The sequence below is a fragment of the Mustela lutreola genome, chromosome X (genome assembly GCF_030435805.1).
Source record: "Mustela lutreola isolate mMusLut2 chromosome X, mMusLut2.pri, whole genome shotgun sequence".
Classification (NCBI taxonomy): Eukaryota; Metazoa; Chordata; class Mammalia; order Carnivora; family Mustelidae; genus Mustela; species Mustela lutreola.
In genome coordinates this window covers 33,724,645-33,742,176 of record NC_081308.1, presented here as the reverse complement: position 1 = coordinate 33,742,176, position 17,532 = coordinate 33,724,645, and the positions used below count along the sequence as shown (strand labels likewise).

Sequence of the window (17,532 nt, the reverse complement as noted above, 5' to 3'; positions counted from 1 at the left end):
AAATTCTCTGGAAATGATTTTTTTGGTATGGTGCGAAATAGGACTTATTATTTTTTTTGTATGTGCATATCCATTTAATCCTAGCATATTTATGGACCATTCCCCCTGCTGATAATAATCCTGCCTTATTGTATTCCAGTTTGACATATGTGTGTCAGTGTTATATTATGTGTGTGTGCGCGTGCACATGTGTGTAGCTTTATACTTCATTCTCTATGTAGTTTACAATATTTGCTTTTCTGCTTAGTTGTATTTCATGTACATTTCCCTATTCCAAACTTGATTAGTGAATATATAATAGCTTGTTGATAGAGGATAATTTGTTTGCTCATTCCCCTATTAAATTTTCCCTATAATAAATAATATATGAAGAAGGTGTCTTAGAATGCTGATGGACCAGCAGGATGGGGCTGTACACCTGCCTCTCCAATAGGTCCCTTCCCTTCTCTATGGAAGGTACCCCCGCCCCCTTGCAATTACACATCTCGAGCTGTTTATCCATGAGTGAGTGTCATGGTGGTCCCAGAGATGCCTGGATCAGACATTCCTTCAAGGAAGGACCAGTGGTCTCAGCTGGAGGCAGTGCTGGTCTTGGCCAGTCATCAGCTTTCAGCCCCTTCAGAGACAGCCTCAGTTGTTGGAAATGCTTGACCCATGCTCACATCCTTCCAACACAGGCCCTACCATTTCCGCCCAGCCTGAAAGGCTGTCATTGGGCTGCCATCAAAACTTGACCTCTTCTCTCCAAACTTGCTTCCTTCGTATCCCTTTCACAGGTGTTGATGATCCCTAATAAATTTCCTGTGCCCCAAACTCCATCCCCAAAGCTACTTTCCAAAGAATCCAACCTGTGACAGTTGTCCTCTTTGCTTTGAATCAGGAATAAGTCCAGAGTCTCTTACTGCCTAGATAGATTGTCTGGAGGCCAGGATGACAGGGGGGAAAAGGGAAGTGCTCTTAATGAGCTAGATCCCTTGACCCTTACTGGGAGATAGGCCATACGGAGATGAAGAATGCAACAGTTCTTAGAGAATTCCAGTCCATCTCTGAATGTGGAGAGAAATGGAGACAGGGTGGGAGGGGCGGGACAGCAGATTCTGAAACACTTTTAATATATTCAGAATGTATTTTAGAAACTAAATTTCTTTGAGTTACATGCATAATAAAGTTTATTTTCCATTGTGAAAGTAAGACATGTTTATAGTAGAAAATTTAAATGAGAAGGAAGAAAAACATCCAATTATCATAGGCTCTTTGATACATTATTTTGAATTTGATTGTTTTACATTGTTATAAATCACACCATTCGTATAATTTTGCTGTGACACATTGTTCACTTAATGTGATAATATAAGTTTTTTCCACACTATTGTATCTTTTTATAAACATTATTTTTAATGGCTGCATGACATTACAATCCAATGAATCCAATGAATGTACTATGGTTTATTTAACCATGTGATTGACTACTTGGTCTGTGTGTAATCTTCTGCTATTATAAGTGATATCGCAAGAAAGTCTTGGTGTGTAAATTTTTTTTCCGATATTTACTATTCTTTCCTTGGGATAGATTCCCAAGAGTGGAATGACTGGATAATGGGGTTTGAACATGGGCTTTTGATTTATTTTGTTAGATTGCTTTCCTGAAGGGTAATACTGGTTTTCATGTTCACTTTTTGATATTGAGAAAGGAACAGTTTGTGTAACTTTGTACCTGTCTTGATGGCCAGAGAGCTAGTGAAGAACCCTGGAGCAAAGGAGAACATGGAACTGGGCTTGTCTGGTTGGGGAGTTGGGGCCTTTTTCAAATGGACATGGTCCAGGCTTCCTCAAGTTCCGACTTTGAATTTCCACTCTATCTCTCATCCGGAATACATGTGGAGCAAGGACCATTACTCCTTTCCTTCTCCTGTATGGGGATTTGAAAAAATCTCATAGTAGAGAATGCCCTCCTTGCGCTTGTCTGTTATGCTTGCAGGCCCCTGTAGGTAAACATGGGACCAAGATGGTGCCAACTCCGTGGTCAGTTATCAGACGAGGAAGTCTACAGGGAAAGATATGATATGTAAATTTAAGACTCCAGTTTTGAAGTTTGGGCCCTGGTACTACTTTAAAGACGAAGAACCTACCACTTACTGGAATCCAATATTTAATATTCTAAACATGATTCAGTTCCAACTTCCAAATGAGTTTAAATCTTAAAATTAAATACAGATTTTCTCTTGGAGGCTGTGGTTTTCAAGGACAGCAAGATTCATTAAGAAACTTTACTTCAGCGATGCTGTGGTGAGAGGCTCTAAATAAACATCCAGATTGTTGATTTCGGCCTTCATTTCCTACAAGTATACCAAAGTAGCCTTGTAGTTCTTCTGCCATTAAGATAAGAGATTTGATTTTCCTCCTTATCCTCCACCTAAATTCATTTCACAAGACAGATGGACTTTCAGATACCACAAACACTCAGTTCGACTGAGTTTTCTCTGACTGCTGGAGAAAATGTAGGCCATGTCTGAGTCACACACATTTTACTGCGTGTCCCCTGGCGTGAGAGTCATATATGTTGGCGTCTTCTCAGAGTGAAGCTGACTTTCTATTCTGAGTCCAGAATTTCAGTTGGCACACGGTGATTCCAAAAACAGTTGGAGGCTCATTTTGATTGGCTCTGGCAATCTCCACCCAGCCAGGTTCACTCTGAGAGGTCCCCTGTCCCTTCATGAATGGCCATGGAAGCTTTCACTCTCAGCTCTGCGTTCTAATTGCCCCTCTCGCATGACTGTGCCAAAGCAATGCTTCGAAATAGTCGTCCATATCAGGTGGCTTTTCTTGCTGCAGTTTCTGTTCTTTTTTATTGTAGGATCTGGAGACTCACCGCTAGAAGATGATGAAGTCGGGTATTCACACGCTAGATATAAAGGTGAATGCTTTGCTTGTGTGCTAATGAGGGACCTGCTGGTGCCAGGAGAACTTTCCTTTTTGCCTTGCAGAGCAAACTATAATAAAGTGACCAGACAACCAACACATTAAAGTGCGAAATATATTGAAAAATAAATAAGCTTATGTTCCCATTTAAAAAAAATAAAAAGGAAACTTTAGAATTTTCTGAAGTGCTGTCCTTCAGCACCCGGTGGTCATTTTATTCTCCTAAATTTCTTTACTGTCTTCACCTCTGCAAAGCCAAGCTCTAGCTGATGAAAGTGAAAATCAAGCCATGAATTCTGCCTGATTCATACATTACGGCTAGAATGGTCCAGAGTAAACCACCCAAGGTCAGATCTGGACCCCATGCTGCTAATGTACTGAGATGAATGGGGAATGAGAAAACTTGATTTTCATAAGCTCATTTCACGGTGCTCTGAGTCCAGCTTGGCTCCTGAAATGATTAAGTAAAGTGTGTTGTCCAGTGAAGCTTTAAACTCATGATAAAGAACTCCATCTCTACACACATCTGGCCATCCACCCCCCCACCAGGTATAAAAAGCCTAATCAAGAAGCTTCTGTACAGGCTCAGGTAAGTATGTCTACAAGTGTTTCTACTGGTGAGTCGTTTCTTTGAAGCTTAAGGAGCCCTTGGTAAAGGGAAGGTAAATGCAGATTGAAACTGAGGAAGAATTGGTTAATAAAGTTCTGTTGTGGCGTCTCGCCCAGGAAACTTGCCCACAGTCTAGCAAGAGGACACTGCCCTGTTCTGTGGCGACGTGTCTAAGCTGTGGGAGAGTCGGGATAGTACTGGTCAGCCTTTGGTCATAGAGAGTCCATTAGCTGTTTTCCATTAGGAAATAGCATTAGAGTCCATTGGATTGATGTAAACAATCTAATATAATGACTGGTGCCTATGTCCAGGTGTATTTCCCACCATATTCCACATTTTCGTATACTCTGTGAATGCAGACAGACCCTCATTCTTACACACAACCTCTACATTAATTGCCTCAGGAATTAACCAATCAAGTAAAGGACAAGCTTGTTAATTAGATGTTTGGAGGAAGGAGATATTGTGATTCTGCATGCTTCTTAATTAACTGGGAATTTTTAAAAAAAAATTTTTATTTACTTACTTGAGAGAGAGCTAGCAAGAGAGAGCACGAGCAGGGAGGAGGGGCAGAGGGAGAGGGAGAAGAAGACTCCCCACTGAGCAGGGAGCCCAGTGCGGGGCTCCATCCTGGGATCCCGGGATCATGACCTGAACCAAAGGCAGACGCTTAACCGACTGAGCCACCCAGGTGCCCTAACTGAGGGCTTAAAAATTTTTTTTCTTTGAGTTCCTTGTTGAAAGATCTTCCTAAAATACATGCATGCACATATGGACATTCACTTGTACAGTAGAAGTTGTTTAGTGCCCTCAGCTTGTTGTTCCTAATGTTAGCCCTCACCTCATAGCAGTGTGAGTGTGGGAGGTAGACCAGATAGCTAGTGCCTGTCCTAGAGTTTTAGTAATAAAACTGTCATAGGAAATTGTTTTTTTTTTTTTTTTTTTATTAATTTTTTATTTTTTATAAACATATATTTTTTATATACATATATTTTTATCCCCAGGTCTGTGAATCACCAGGTTTACACACTTCACAGCACTCAGTTTTTTTCAGTTGTTTGTTTTTGTTGTTGTTGTCGCTGTTGTTTAGTAACCTCTGTACCCAACCAGGGGCTCGCACTCACAACCCCGAGATCAGGAATTGTACCGTCTTTTTTTTTTTTTTTTTTTAAAGATTTTATTTATTTATTTGTCAGAGAGAGAGTGAGTGAGAGTGAGCACAGGCAGACAGAGTGGAAGGAAGAGTCAGAGGGAGAAGCAGGCTCCCCGCGGAGCAAGGAGCCCAATGTGGGACTCGATCCCAGGACGCTGGGATCATGACCTGAGCCGAAGGCAGCTGCTTAACCAACTGAGCCACCCAGGCGTCCCCAATTGTACTGTCTTCTGACTGAGCCAGCTAGGCACCCCAGTTTTCTTTTTTTAAGTTTTAATACTTTGATGCAAACCATTGTAAACAGAGGGTTTAATTTAGCTCTAGCTCCTCGGGTCCCTGCATGGTGTCTGGCACAGAGCACTTACTCAATAAGTGTTCTTGAATTAAAGAGAAGAAGAAAGTGAGAGGGAATCAGTGTTTCCGGTGGCCCCAGAATGTGGCAGGCATTGCTTTTTCGATTCTCTTGCATGGAATGCCATCATATGATCACACCAACTGAGGGAAGGGGGAAGGCATGTGGAATATATATCATTATTTCTTATGCAGATGAAGGAACCACTGATCAAAGAGGGTAGGTGAATTGCCCAGAGTCACACAGCTAGCCATATTGCATTGAGGTCTGAAATCCAGCTGTTTTAACTCAATGGCCAGAGTTTGCTAGTGGCTCCTCACTTGTCTGCTGTAAGACACTGTCTATCCCAGGAGCTCCAGTTAACTGGGGTGCTTACCACTTCAGCCTAGGGGGCCGAAAAAACTTTCCCGAATAATCAGTTTATATTTCTTCCAAAATAAACCCTGTCTTAACGGAAGCAGTGTAAGAGCTTTCTTTCGCTGAACCTCTGTGGTAAATGTTTTGCTCCTGCACTTCAACTCATGGTGCTTTGGTGCACTTCCGATTCAAGTCACTCACTACCATTTTAATTATTATTACTGCAGGGCTGTTAAACTGTCAAAAATATCTTCTAGAGATTTCTCTTGGAAAGCAATCCAAAAGGAATTCCTTTTGCGAGTAAATGAGAACAAGATTTTTTTCCCACATGTTGACAACGGCACACCCTTTGGAGGTACAGTCAACACTTCCAGGAGGATTTGAGGACTCAGAATATGGGACATATTCCTGCAATTTTCAATTGCATTGAAAATATCTCGAACTAGATGAACTCGTGATACATGTATACCCGGGTCATCCTCTCCCGGAAATGCCAGCCTTCAATATTTGACCTGGGTACGTGTGTGGAAAAGCCAACCGTAACATGTGTGCTCAAGGGAAGGTATGCTGCTTCCTGGTAGCTTCTTCGGGAATCATGTCCCTCCTGAAAAAGTCCAGGAGCTGGAGAATGTGAGCATTTTCAACATGCGAGTGAAGGACAGGCTGAAAATTGGACACGCTTCCCGGGTTTCCATCGGTGGAGTTGTGATCAGGACACAGAATGCACAAAGGATTTGCCCTGGGCTGGAAGGGTTACCAGAGTCTACTCCGTTATCAGCCAGAAGAGGGAGGAAGGAGACAGGCAAGCGTAGGGGTTGGCAAGGGGTAAGGCAGAGTTTGAATCCTACAGCTTTAAAGCCGGATGATGGCACTTCGAACGAAAAGAACTTAATCCACTCCTGTCACTTCTAGATGAGGAATCTGATTCCCTGAAAGATTGAGTGACTTGTTCAGGGCTGCTAGGAGATGACAGAGTTGGAACGGATGCCCCCCGGGGCTTTTGCCTCTGCCTGGTCTTGCATGCACCATACCCTGCCAGCTCAGTACGTTTCCCTCCTCCCTCTCTCTGTGTCCCCGGTATTCACCCCTCCCTCGCCACCCTTCCCCCATCCCCAGCGGGGGCTTCACTTTCTCTGGAGAGAGAGGCAGGAAGGGGGACCCAGCCAGCAAAAGGAGGAGGCACAGAAGCCTTGCTTGTTCTAGAAGAACAAGACACGCAGGGAAAGTAAGAGGAAACGAGGCAGTGGGGAGGTTAAGGAGGAGGGGTGGGGAAGATAATAAAGAGGTAAACAGGTGATTTTTAAGATTTTTTTAATACCACGAAAATCCTCTGCCGAACTATAAAAAAATGCTTCTCCGAGACCCCAAACAACTGGTGTATAATGGAGTTTCCTTGTAGGTGATCTTGCCTATTACAGTTGGAAAAGAAAGGCAGAGAGAAGGAGAGAGGGAGAGAGAAATATACCTCACTTCCAGTAGTCACGGAAGTCAGTAGGGTCCAGATCTCACTTCTCTTTGAGTAGTAGGCATCTGTGGATTTTTCCAAACTTTATCTTAAGATCTTTTGGTGACAGAAGAAATATCCACAGCTTGGCATGCTAAGCAAACACACACCAAGGGCTTCTCATTTACCTGTGATCTTGAAATCTACTTTCATGGCTTACCTGGAGCCATCACCAAAGAAGGAACCAGGGTATTTAAAACTGGTTCAAGATTCTTTTATACTTAAAGAAAATAATGGAGACATGTATGCTGTTTTGTACTTGACTTTGGGGTCTAGATTGTTCTCGTGTAAAACTGTTAGCACAGACTGTGTGTGTAAAATCCAGAGGAATGAAACTTGGTTCAAGGAAGGTCTGCAGGCCTGGGGCAAGCTCCTCTAAGTCTGCTCCCACAGGGTCAAGCCCACAGGGCACGCCTTCTGTGCTCGAGTCCTGACTGTAGGCCCCGTGTGGCCAGTCTCCACAAATATTATAGGATAAAAGTATTATCCAAAGGAGTTGTGAAGGCGCAAAAGTGAAAAAGCCATCTGTGCACAAGCCCTGGGCATGGGTCCTGGTCTTCAGGACTGAGAAGCAGTCAGAAACACACTGTCAGAAAATTCCCTGGACAGTCAGACAAGGTGTCTTCCTTTTCGGCCACATGATGGCGCACGCACCCTGCTCGCGGACAGCTCAGGGGCCCGAGAGGCGGGGAGAGCCAGGCAGCTGGAGGGAGGGGGGCTCCTACACCTGGCATCCGTGAGACAGCCACGGGCTGGCTTGAGGGAGCTTGGCCCTGGTCCCCATCGATTGTGCGATGGGCACTGTGGAAACTTGCCCACCGGGGAGCTAGCCTTTCCCTAACAATGTTAACAGCTTTCAGCGAGCACCTTCCAAAGGAACCAGAGAGAGGTTCTGATTTATCAGTGTGATCCTATCTGTGCTCTGGGCAACTCCTAGCCCCAAATCAAGTCACCCCGGTATTCTGCCATTTGGGAACTTTGCCATGTTCCTAAAGAGGGGGCGTCACTGGGGACATCTGAAAAGGGGGTTGCTTCCCTCTGAGGAGCAAGTGTTCTGTGATTTTAAGCCAAAATGATATCCCACGGCAAAACCCTAGAAATCGCAGCTTCATTCACAGGAAGTAAAATAGTATTGCAAGTTTTTACAGAGAATATGCATGCAGATTTGGGAAAACTCTACCCAATTATTGACTCCCCTGCCACTATGCACAGATGGTTGGGGTTAGGATTCACAATGATACCAGTTGCCTCCAAAGAATTCTGTTACCTCTTTCAGGGGTAAAGGAAAAGGAGCAAGCATTTATTGAGTAAGTGCTATGTGCTGGGTGCTGTGCTAGGTGCTTAATATGCATTAATGGGTTCTGTTTGTTCTTCTTAGTGCCCCTGTGACAGAAGTATAGGTATTGACCCAGAAAGGTTAAGTAACTTGTCCAAGACCACAAAGTTAGTAATGGAAGAACCTGGGTCTATAGTCAGATATGTCTGATACCTAGTCGTATAATCATAACCTCCCCACCCAGACACACCTTAAAGACTCCTTTTTAAAAGATTTTATTTATTTATTTGAGAGAGATAGAGAGAGAGGGAACATGAGCAGAGGGGCAGAGGGAGAGGGAGAAGCAGGCTCCCTGCTGAGCCGGGAGCCCAGTGTAGGGCTTGATCCCAGGACTCTGGGGTCATGACCTGAGCCCAAGGCAGACCCTTCACCAACTGAGCCACCCAGGTGTCCCCATCTTAAACACTCCTTAAAAGATTCCAAAACCTGGGGCAAAGCCAGCCAGGGACTTGGAGAAAGAGGAGACCCATTTTCTAAAGTTGTGCTGTCCTATCTCTCCCCACCTTTGTTTCTGCCACCTGCAGATACCCCATGGTGCTCCCCCATCAAGGTGAAGTATGGGGATGTGTACTGCAGGGCCCCTCAAGGAGGATACTACAAAACAGCCCTGGGGACTAGGTGCGACATTCGCTGCCGGAAGGGCTACGAGCTGCACGGCTCTCCCCAGCTGGTGTGCCAGTCAAACAAGCGGTGGTCCGACAAGGTCATCTGCAAGCGTGAGTAGCCCGGCCCAATCAGGACCGAAGTTCTTGTGCTCTGAGATTAGGCTTTTTTTGTTGTTGTTAAAAAGCTGAAGGTTGCATGGTCTCTGATGAGAACCCTCCCCCCCCCCCCCCCCCAGTGGGCAGACGCCAGTGGGTTTGGAAGATGTGGTTGGAAGAGTGATGACACCTTTCAGACCAGAGAGTGTGATGGACTGTTTGGGCAACGGGGCAAGTACAAAGGTTGTGTTTGTTCAGGACATGCTAGCCAGCCCCTGGAAGTGTGCTGGGGATCTAGAAACAAAACACACACATGCTCTGCTGTCAAAGGTCTCCGAGTAGCAGCAGAGAGCAGGGGAGAGACACACATCGCACTAGAAGCACCAGGAAGGGAGAAGTCACTGACTTGTGTCCCTAGGGACAGTCTGGAAGTGTTCTCCCGAGGGATGGAGCTTCAGGAGGCAGGGCGAGTGACTGCAGAACACTATCCTGGGAAAGCAACTGTGCCTCGGCGGACAAAGAAGACTAGGAAAGCATTTCAGGGGTGGACATCCAGCTTGAGGAAAAATCACCTCTCATTCAGGCCACTCCAAGAGGCCCAACATTGTTGAAGCACCTATGAGATGCCATTGTGATTCAAAACAGACACCATTTATTGAGCACGTATTGTATGCCAAGCATCTGCCCTGTGTCCAGTTTTTGCAACAAGTCTACTGATGGGGGGCCGATACTGCAGCCATGTGTCTCAGCCCATGTGCACTATGCACAGTAACCGTGAATATATGGTAGACTCTGAGGCCCTGTTCCTACAGGACTGGGCCTTTTTTGAGGCAGAGAGGGAGCATCCCCACTGGGCGCGTAGCTGTCCAGGACTGACTGGTAAAGGATTAGGGAAGCCCAGTTTCCTTGCCTGGAGGCAGGCCAAACTCTGGGACTTCCCCTGCCGGGGCACCTTCCCTCCCCTGGCCTATCTTCTTCATCCCTCACTGGTCTCCCTTGGGAGCCCTTTCTAACTAAATCACTTGCACACAAATCCACATCTCAGGGTCTGCTTCTGAGGGACCCAACCTAAAACAGTGGCTCAGCTGGGATGCCAAGCCAAGCAGGTCCCATAGGAAACAGTGGGCCCCTTCTGTGTGGCACGCAGCCACCCCTTTGTTTCTCGGATTCTGTCCATTGTCTTTCAGTTGACTTGGCACTCACTGTGTTTTCAGCGTTTCTGGACTCTGAAAGACTACGGACAAAAACTAAGAAGCTCTGAGTATCCGGTTTTCTCTTTTTCAGAAAAGCGGTGTCCCACCCTGGCCATGCCGGCGAATGGAGGGTTTAAGTGCGTAGATGGCGCCTACTTTAACTCCCGGTGTGAGTACTACTGCTCGCCAGGGTACACGTTGAAAGGGGAGCGGACTGTCACGTGTATGGACAACAAGGCCTGGAGTGGCCGCCCAGCCTCCTGTGTTGGTAAGAAAATACCATTCATTAGGGGGCACATACTTTGGGAGGAGCAAGGTGTGTGTGCGTGTGTAGTGGATTTTAAAGGAAGCATCAACACCCCGGATGACCCAGCTTTGATTTCTTTTTTTTTTTTTTTAAAGATTTTATTTATTAATTTGACAGAGAAATCACAAGTAGGCAGAGAGGCAGAGAGAGAGAAGGGGGGAAGCAGGCTCCCCGCTGAGCAGAGAGCCCGATATGGGACTCGATCCCAGGACCCTGAGATCATGACCCGAGCCAAAGGCAGAGGTTTAACCCACTGAGCCACCCAGGTGCCCCCCAGCTTTGATTTCTGAAGCTCTCTTCCTCCCTACTTCTTAGGCCTTTAGCCCAGACCTAACATCAGTCTGTAACTTGGAGCGGACCTGATAGCCCGTAGCTTCGTCCGACTTTTGTTTCTTTCTCGGTTTGCTAATGAGACCTCTGCAGACTGGCAGAGGGCTGCCTCCGTCCAGGGATCTGCCTGTGGCACTGAGCAGAGTCATTGACATTTGCCAGACCGCCCCGCAGAGAACACCTATGTGCCTTTCAGCTGAGCTGGAGTTCATTTGTTGTTGATGATTGTGGTCAGCAAGCACTCCATGTGCTAAGCTGGGATTTGGCAGAGATCACAAGTAGGCAGAGAGGCAGGCAGAGAGAAGAGGGGGAAGCAGGCTCCCCACAGAGCAGAGAGCCCGATGCGGGGCTCGATCCCAGGACCCTGGGATCATGACCTGAGCCGAAGGCAGAGGCTCTAACACACTGAGCCACCCAGGCGCCCCTAAGCTGGGATTTGAAAATGTTACCTGACTCAGGGTTTGTTGAGAAATGGTTCTTACGGTGTGGTCCTGGGAGCGTGCAGCAGCCTTGAGAACCCTTTAGAAATACAAATTCTTAGCCTCATTACAGATCTGCTGAATCAGAGGCTCTGGGGAAGGGGCCCAGCACTGTGTGCTTTAAGGAGCAGCCCACCCCCACGCATTCTGGGCATTCTGAGAGGGCTTCAAGAGAGCCACTGATAGAAGACAGTACTTCTCAAACTTTAAAGTGCATCAAATCACCTGGATATGCTGGTGAAAATGCAGATTCAGCAGGTCCAAAGTGGGATCTAGCAGCTGGCATTTTCTCAGGCCCTTCAGGGGATTCTGATGCTCTGCAGTTTGAGAGCCTGCCTTAGAATATCAAATTTGGGCAGAACTTTAATACCTTCATTCTCCAAATTGTGCCCTTGGACCAGCAGCATTAGCACCAGCAGGAGGCTTATTAGAAATGTTGCATGGTGTGACCCATCCCAAACCTGGTAGATCAAAATCCACATTTTAATAAACTCCCCGGGGGATTCCTGTGCCCTTTAAACACTGAGGGAGACTGCTCTAGGACAGTGGTTTTCAACTCTGGCTTCTATTTAAATCTGAATCACTGGGGCTCTGGTATTTTTCCAAACCTCCCTCCACGTGGTTGAGAACTACCATGCCAGAGGATCGTTTACTCATAAACTTTTAGAGCTGCCAGGACCCAGCCTTCCAGAACATTCTACTCCCTTCCTCTAGTCTGCAGATGAGGGATAAGAGGTCACCTGTCTTACTCAAGGTTGCATAGAACCAAGCCTGTGGCTCCAGGTTCTTGGGCCCAAAGTCCCTGAATCCAGAGACAGCTCTGGCACTAAGCTAAGGCCACAGGCCCTATGAGGCTGGCTCCTGTGCTGCTGGGATCTGACCATCCTCCTGAGAACCAGTCAGCTCAGTCTGCCAATGTGCTTTACCCCAAGGTCTCCTTTCTGAGTGCTCATTGTTTGGGGGCATATGCTTTGGGGCGCGGGGGGGCAGAGATTGATGCCTCCTGGGGGCAGAAACAGCAGCAACTCCTCTAGGTCAGTCCCAGCGGTGTCGTTGTGAGAACGCTGCTGTCCACGGTCCTCCCTGGCAGCCTTTTTCACTCTGCAGTTACATGGGGACAGAGCTGTAGCCAAGGGACCTTGCCCAGGGTGTGACAGAAAACCCCGTTCTGTCCAAGCTACAGCCTGGACCTCACCTAGTATCCGTTTGACGCAAGCAACCCGTTCAAAGAAACTCCGATTGCTGACTCAGGTTTACTCAAGGCTTCTCTCTCTATAGGACGTAGGTAGGAGTTTGTCTTGGTGGGTAATTGGGAAAACAGACACCACACTAGGTACTCCGAACAGAGGAGAATTTCCTATAGAGAATGTGTTAAAAAAAAAAAAAATCTAAAAAGAGCCAGAGGAACAAAAGAGGAAAAACACTATTACCCGAGATGAGTTACAGCAGAAAGCCGTGCCGACTGAGGGCTGGAGAAGCAAACATTGGCCGATGGCTCAGGAGCCCAGGAAGCCCTCTCAGAAGTTCGCACCAGAAGCATAATGGCCTTCCGTTCCCAGGACGGTGCCTCCTGTGGGCAAACCTGCCTGGCGTCCAGCTGGCAGGAGGAGTCTAGGAAATAGAATTTTGAGACTTTCAGTGCGGGCAGGAACGGGGAGATTATAGAAAACCTAAACACCAAGGGATTGTTGGCCTCAGTAACTTTTTCTCTGAGGCTTTGGCCCCTGGCCTGGACTCACCATAGTTCTCAGTGGGCAGAGGGCCACGCAGTCCTACTCATGCGGCGCAGGGAGAATGGGGCCCAAGGCCAGAGGTTCGGGTCAAGGGCCCCTCCCAGATGTCACTTTCAGTGTCTCCCCCATGACTTGGTGTGTGTGCAAGCTAGCGCCTCAGAACCACCACTCAGATTTTCTCAGCTCTCCTCTCTTGCGTGGGAAAGGGCAGAGGTGGACAGGAGGAGAAGAGATGCTTGAGAATCTTTCTGGAGGCAAGCATTGGTGACGACTCCTCTTGGGATCACACTGTTCAGGTGTCCAGATCGTGTGCAGTCGTGGAAAGAACGTGCTGATTGTTCTCAAAAAGCAACAGGCATGGCTTAAGCTGGACCAGATGGGGCCGGAACCTTCCCAGAGGGAGAAAGAACTAAGCAACAAACCCCAATTTCGGGAGATTTATCTTAGAGTTTGCCAGAGCAAGTCTCAGGCATGCTGCAGAGGTGGGAGAGGATCTTGTGCCTACAGTGGGGGTCGGGGAGGGAGAAAAGGGGGGACCCGTGAGCCACAGGAGCGCATAGAGTTCCCAGGAAAAGGAGACAAAGGGACAGTGCAAGCAGGCAGTTCTTTTCCAGTAAGACAACAATAAGCTGGAGGCCATCCCCAGTGAACGTGACACTAGGGATGTCCTTGACTCTTTTGGCTTTAAATGCATGACATTAGTTTAATCACTTTGTGGGTGTGTTGGCAAGGCTAGGGGGTCCTTGAGCATAAACCAGAGCCTCAGCCTATTTTAGATGCTGACACATGGTGGCTGAGTAGTTCCCAAATTTCCACACAACTTCTAGCACTGCATCTTGGCCAGAACTTTGCTGAGTGCTGAGAAAATCATCCCAACTCTCCTCCAGACCCAGAGGGAAGAGCGAACTCTCGGCTCTCTTTTGACGCTGAGGCGGTCAGTCCTGTGGTCTGGCTAATTCAAAAGTGCCAGCAGTTAAAATTAATTCTCTCCTGCAGACCACACGCTGGCACTGGATTCAAACCCATGGTTATTTCCGAAACAGATATAGAAAGAAGTCAGGGCAGGGGAAGAGTTGTACTGCAGTCACAGGAGGGTAAAGTATTTGAAGAGCCACAACCGCCATTGATATATATAAAAAGAAAACCTTGGAATGAAACAGCTATTGTTTTAGGGGATGTTTTTTCTTTCTTTCCATTTGTAGTTATTTTGGGTTGCACTGGCAGTTAGATAGAACAATGGACAGTGAGAATTATAAGTCCTCATCTAGAAACCAGATTTTGAGTTGACACGTGATTTCTCCTGTAGACCAACCCTATTTCCTGGGCCAAAAGAGGAAAACATTAAAGAAAGTCTAAAAACCACAGATAATGAGAACCCAGCGGGTGTCTTTTGACATGCAAAGAGCCCCAGTTAGCTGTATTAACAAAGGACCATGTACAAACTGAGTAGGTTTCTGGCACTGCTCCCTGCTTGTTTTGTGTTGCCTCCAGAGTAGAATAGATCAAGAGAGTTAGCACAGATGAGATTCTGGAATAAAAAATTCTCTGAGATTGCAGATACCCATGCACAGTGATGGAATGTTCTACTGGCTTCTCAACTGTCTGACAGCTGGGCTCACCCGCTGATGCACAGGGAAGTTTGCTGGGCTGCCCTGCCTTATTTCCAGAGATTCCTTGAAGATGCAAACATTATGGGGCTAAGAATGAACCTATCAGTGTGTCGTTGTGGATCTTAAATTATACCAAATCTCTCCTGGGTCAACAAATACACATCCTTCTGCAAACTTTCAGGAAGCTAATGTCAGCTTCGAAACAGCTGGGTTGATGGAGATAGTGGTGCACTTTTTCCCTGGCCTGATTTCTTAGTCCAAAGTGAACATGTAACCTTCTGGTGGCCATCTCTAATAGAAACACACCACCAGCCACTCTTCGGTTGGGCGTCTCTCTGGTGAGGATGGTGACTTTTCACTGTGGAAGTAATTGCTTTCACTCTTGCCTCTTTCGTCCAGTGGGGAAAATCTTCTGATACTTTCCACGATACCAAAGAATCGGAACCACTTCCCAGAGACATCCACAAAGATTATACTCTGGCTGGGGGAAGCAAACAGTTGGGCAAGTTCTCAGTGTCCAGGTTTGTTTTGCCTTTGGCAGTCAGTGTCTTCCTGTGTCCCATGAAGTGGCTTCCTCTGTCACCAACCTCAAACTATTTTATATCTGTATCAGTAAGCTATTGCTGTATAACAGACAGCCCAAAATCCAGTGGCTCCAAATGACCATGTTCTTTTGCTCCTGGTTTTTGGGTCAGAAATTTGGGCAGAGCTCAGTGGAGACAGCTCAACTCTGTTCCACATGCTAATGGCTGAGATGATGGTTGGGGTCAGAGGATCCAAGATGGCTTCATTCACAAGTCTGGAACCTCAGTTGGCTCTGCTGGCTGGGGTTTGGCTGAGTCTATCTCTCCTTTCATAATTTCTTATTCTCCTCACATGGCCTCTCCAATAAGATAATTGGATTTCTATAGATGTCAGCTGTCTTCCTTAGAAGACAGCAAAAGTGGAAGGTGCCAGACTCTTGAAGGGCCCAGACTGAGGACGGGCATAGTGTTACTTCATGTTCTGTTAGTCAAAGTGAGTCACGAGGCTGGCACAGATTCAAAGGGATGAAAATTCGACTCTACCTCTTGGTAGGAGGTACTGCATGTATATAAGGGGATTATGAGCCACCTTTGCACGAAATTCACCACAATATCCTTTGTTCAAAATCAGTGCTTGAAAGTCATTAATGAAATACATCTTGAAGATGCCATACAAGATGCTCTACAGAGTAGTTTGAAAAAAACTGGCGTGATTGTTCATATACCAGTTCAGGTACTATTAACAAGGCCAAAATCATAATGCTTCAAATGAGCCAGCAATTCTATTCTTATATAAATATTTGTGCTTAAGCAGCCCTGGGCCATGTCATAGGCCCAATCCCTCACTTGCTGTTCAGGCTAAGATGACTGCTCTCGCTCTCCCACACATCCACTTTCAAACCAGGGTAGAGGACTAGAGGACACAGTTAAAAAGGAAAGGGTATGCTCCGCCCACCCCTTTTAACAGCACAGCCCAGAAACTGCCCATGTCACTTTTCCTCACAGCCCTTTGGTGGAACGCATCACATGGCCACGCCTAACTTCAAGGGCGGCTGGGAAATGTAGTCTTTATATTCCGGAAGATGAAAGGTCCAGGCAGTTCTTTTGCTATTAAAGAAGAGGGATCAGAGACTGGGGGATCCACCACCAAGTCCCTGCCCCATTGACTGTAGAGGGTGAGACCAAGTTGGCGTGACAGGTCAAGGGATAGAAGAAATGAGAGTAGCAGCAGGTAGAAAGCCAGTTTGCTTGGGGTATGTAGGAAGTCAGGAAATGGGCGCTGAATGGAGTCTGCGCCTTGTGAGGAGTGGGGCAGCCCTTGACTTGGGGTAAGAATAGCATCCTGCCTTAGAATGAGGCAGAAAGAAGACCCCCCCGCCCCAGGTCATTCAGTCTCAGATACCAGTAACTGGCCTATTGTGAAGCACCTGTTAATCACACATCTAGCAGTCATCTCCAAACACAGATCTCCAGTGGAAATCTTCTACTCTTTGAGGAAACGTTTTACCACGCAGTTAATTTATAGCCTTAGTTTAAAAGGCTTTTTTTTTTCTTGTTACCTGTTGGCCAGGACATTACCCTTTTGAACTTCTTTCTTATTTCTACTGCCCACCTGGTGAGATGTTTTGAGGATTCCCAAGCTTGCCAGATAAACAGTAGTTGATAGAGTGAAATATATTTGTTTCTGATATCTGTATCTATATTTATATATAAAGAATTGGAGAGAAAGCAGGAGTGGGGGGATTAGGGGCAGAGGGAGAGGGAGAAGCAGACTCCCCACTGAGCAGGGAGGCCCACAAGGGGCTAGATCCCAGGACTCGGGGACCATGACCAGAGCTGAAGGCAGATGCTTAACAGACTGAGCCACACAAGCGCCCCTTGTTTCCGGTATTGCATATGCAGAGAGGTGACTAGAGCACAGGGGAGGGTGAGATGTCTCCCCTGAATGCAGAGGCCAGGGTTTCTACACAATAACTGGCTCTGTGGGCATCCTGACTCAGCAGGGAATTATAATTATGTTTCTATAGTAACTTTATTCAATTCATTCATGGAAATTTATGATCACTTATAAAAAGCAATGATGGCCATGGCTGGGTAATAATAGGCTTAGGTTTCTGGAACATCTGCTGAAGAAGGGCAGGCCAGCTGGTCTCGTCGGCTGAAAGTGAGGGTGCAACTGAACCTGCTTTTCTTGGATTCAGGGCACAGCTGTAGCAGGTGACCTGAAAAGAATGTCCATGTTGGAGGACACTATGAGGTCATTGGCAGGCAGACACACAGAAGTGTTCGGCTTAGTATGAAAATTAAAAAAAAACATGTGATCATATCTTAAAATCCCAGACCACGAGAAATTCCACAAGAGGAAACACTTCCCAGGGTACAAATGAAGATGGTCCTAACAACACTCCATCAATGGGCAGACGG

At 46.6% G+C, this 17,532-nt stretch overlaps 1 protein-coding gene across 2 annotated transcripts in view; it reads left to right on the top strand.

Annotated features, from left to right (window-relative positions):
• Nucleotides 1-17,532, top strand: part of SRPX (sushi repeat containing protein X-linked) — a 117,818-nt gene that overhangs the window by 47,597 nt on the left and 52,689 nt on the right. Inside the window, exons 2-4 of one of the 2 annotated variants that reach the window (XM_059156692.1) lie at nucleotides 2,855-2,914; nucleotides 8,756-8,947; nucleotides 10,217-10,393. In XM_059156692.1, coding sequence (XP_059012675.1) covers nucleotides 2,855-2,914; nucleotides 8,756-8,947; nucleotides 10,217-10,393 — 429 coding nt within the window. The remainder of the gene's footprint in view (nucleotides 1-2,854; nucleotides 2,915-8,755; nucleotides 8,948-10,216; nucleotides 10,394-17,532) is intronic. The other variant, XM_059156693.1, reaches the window with a different exon arrangement.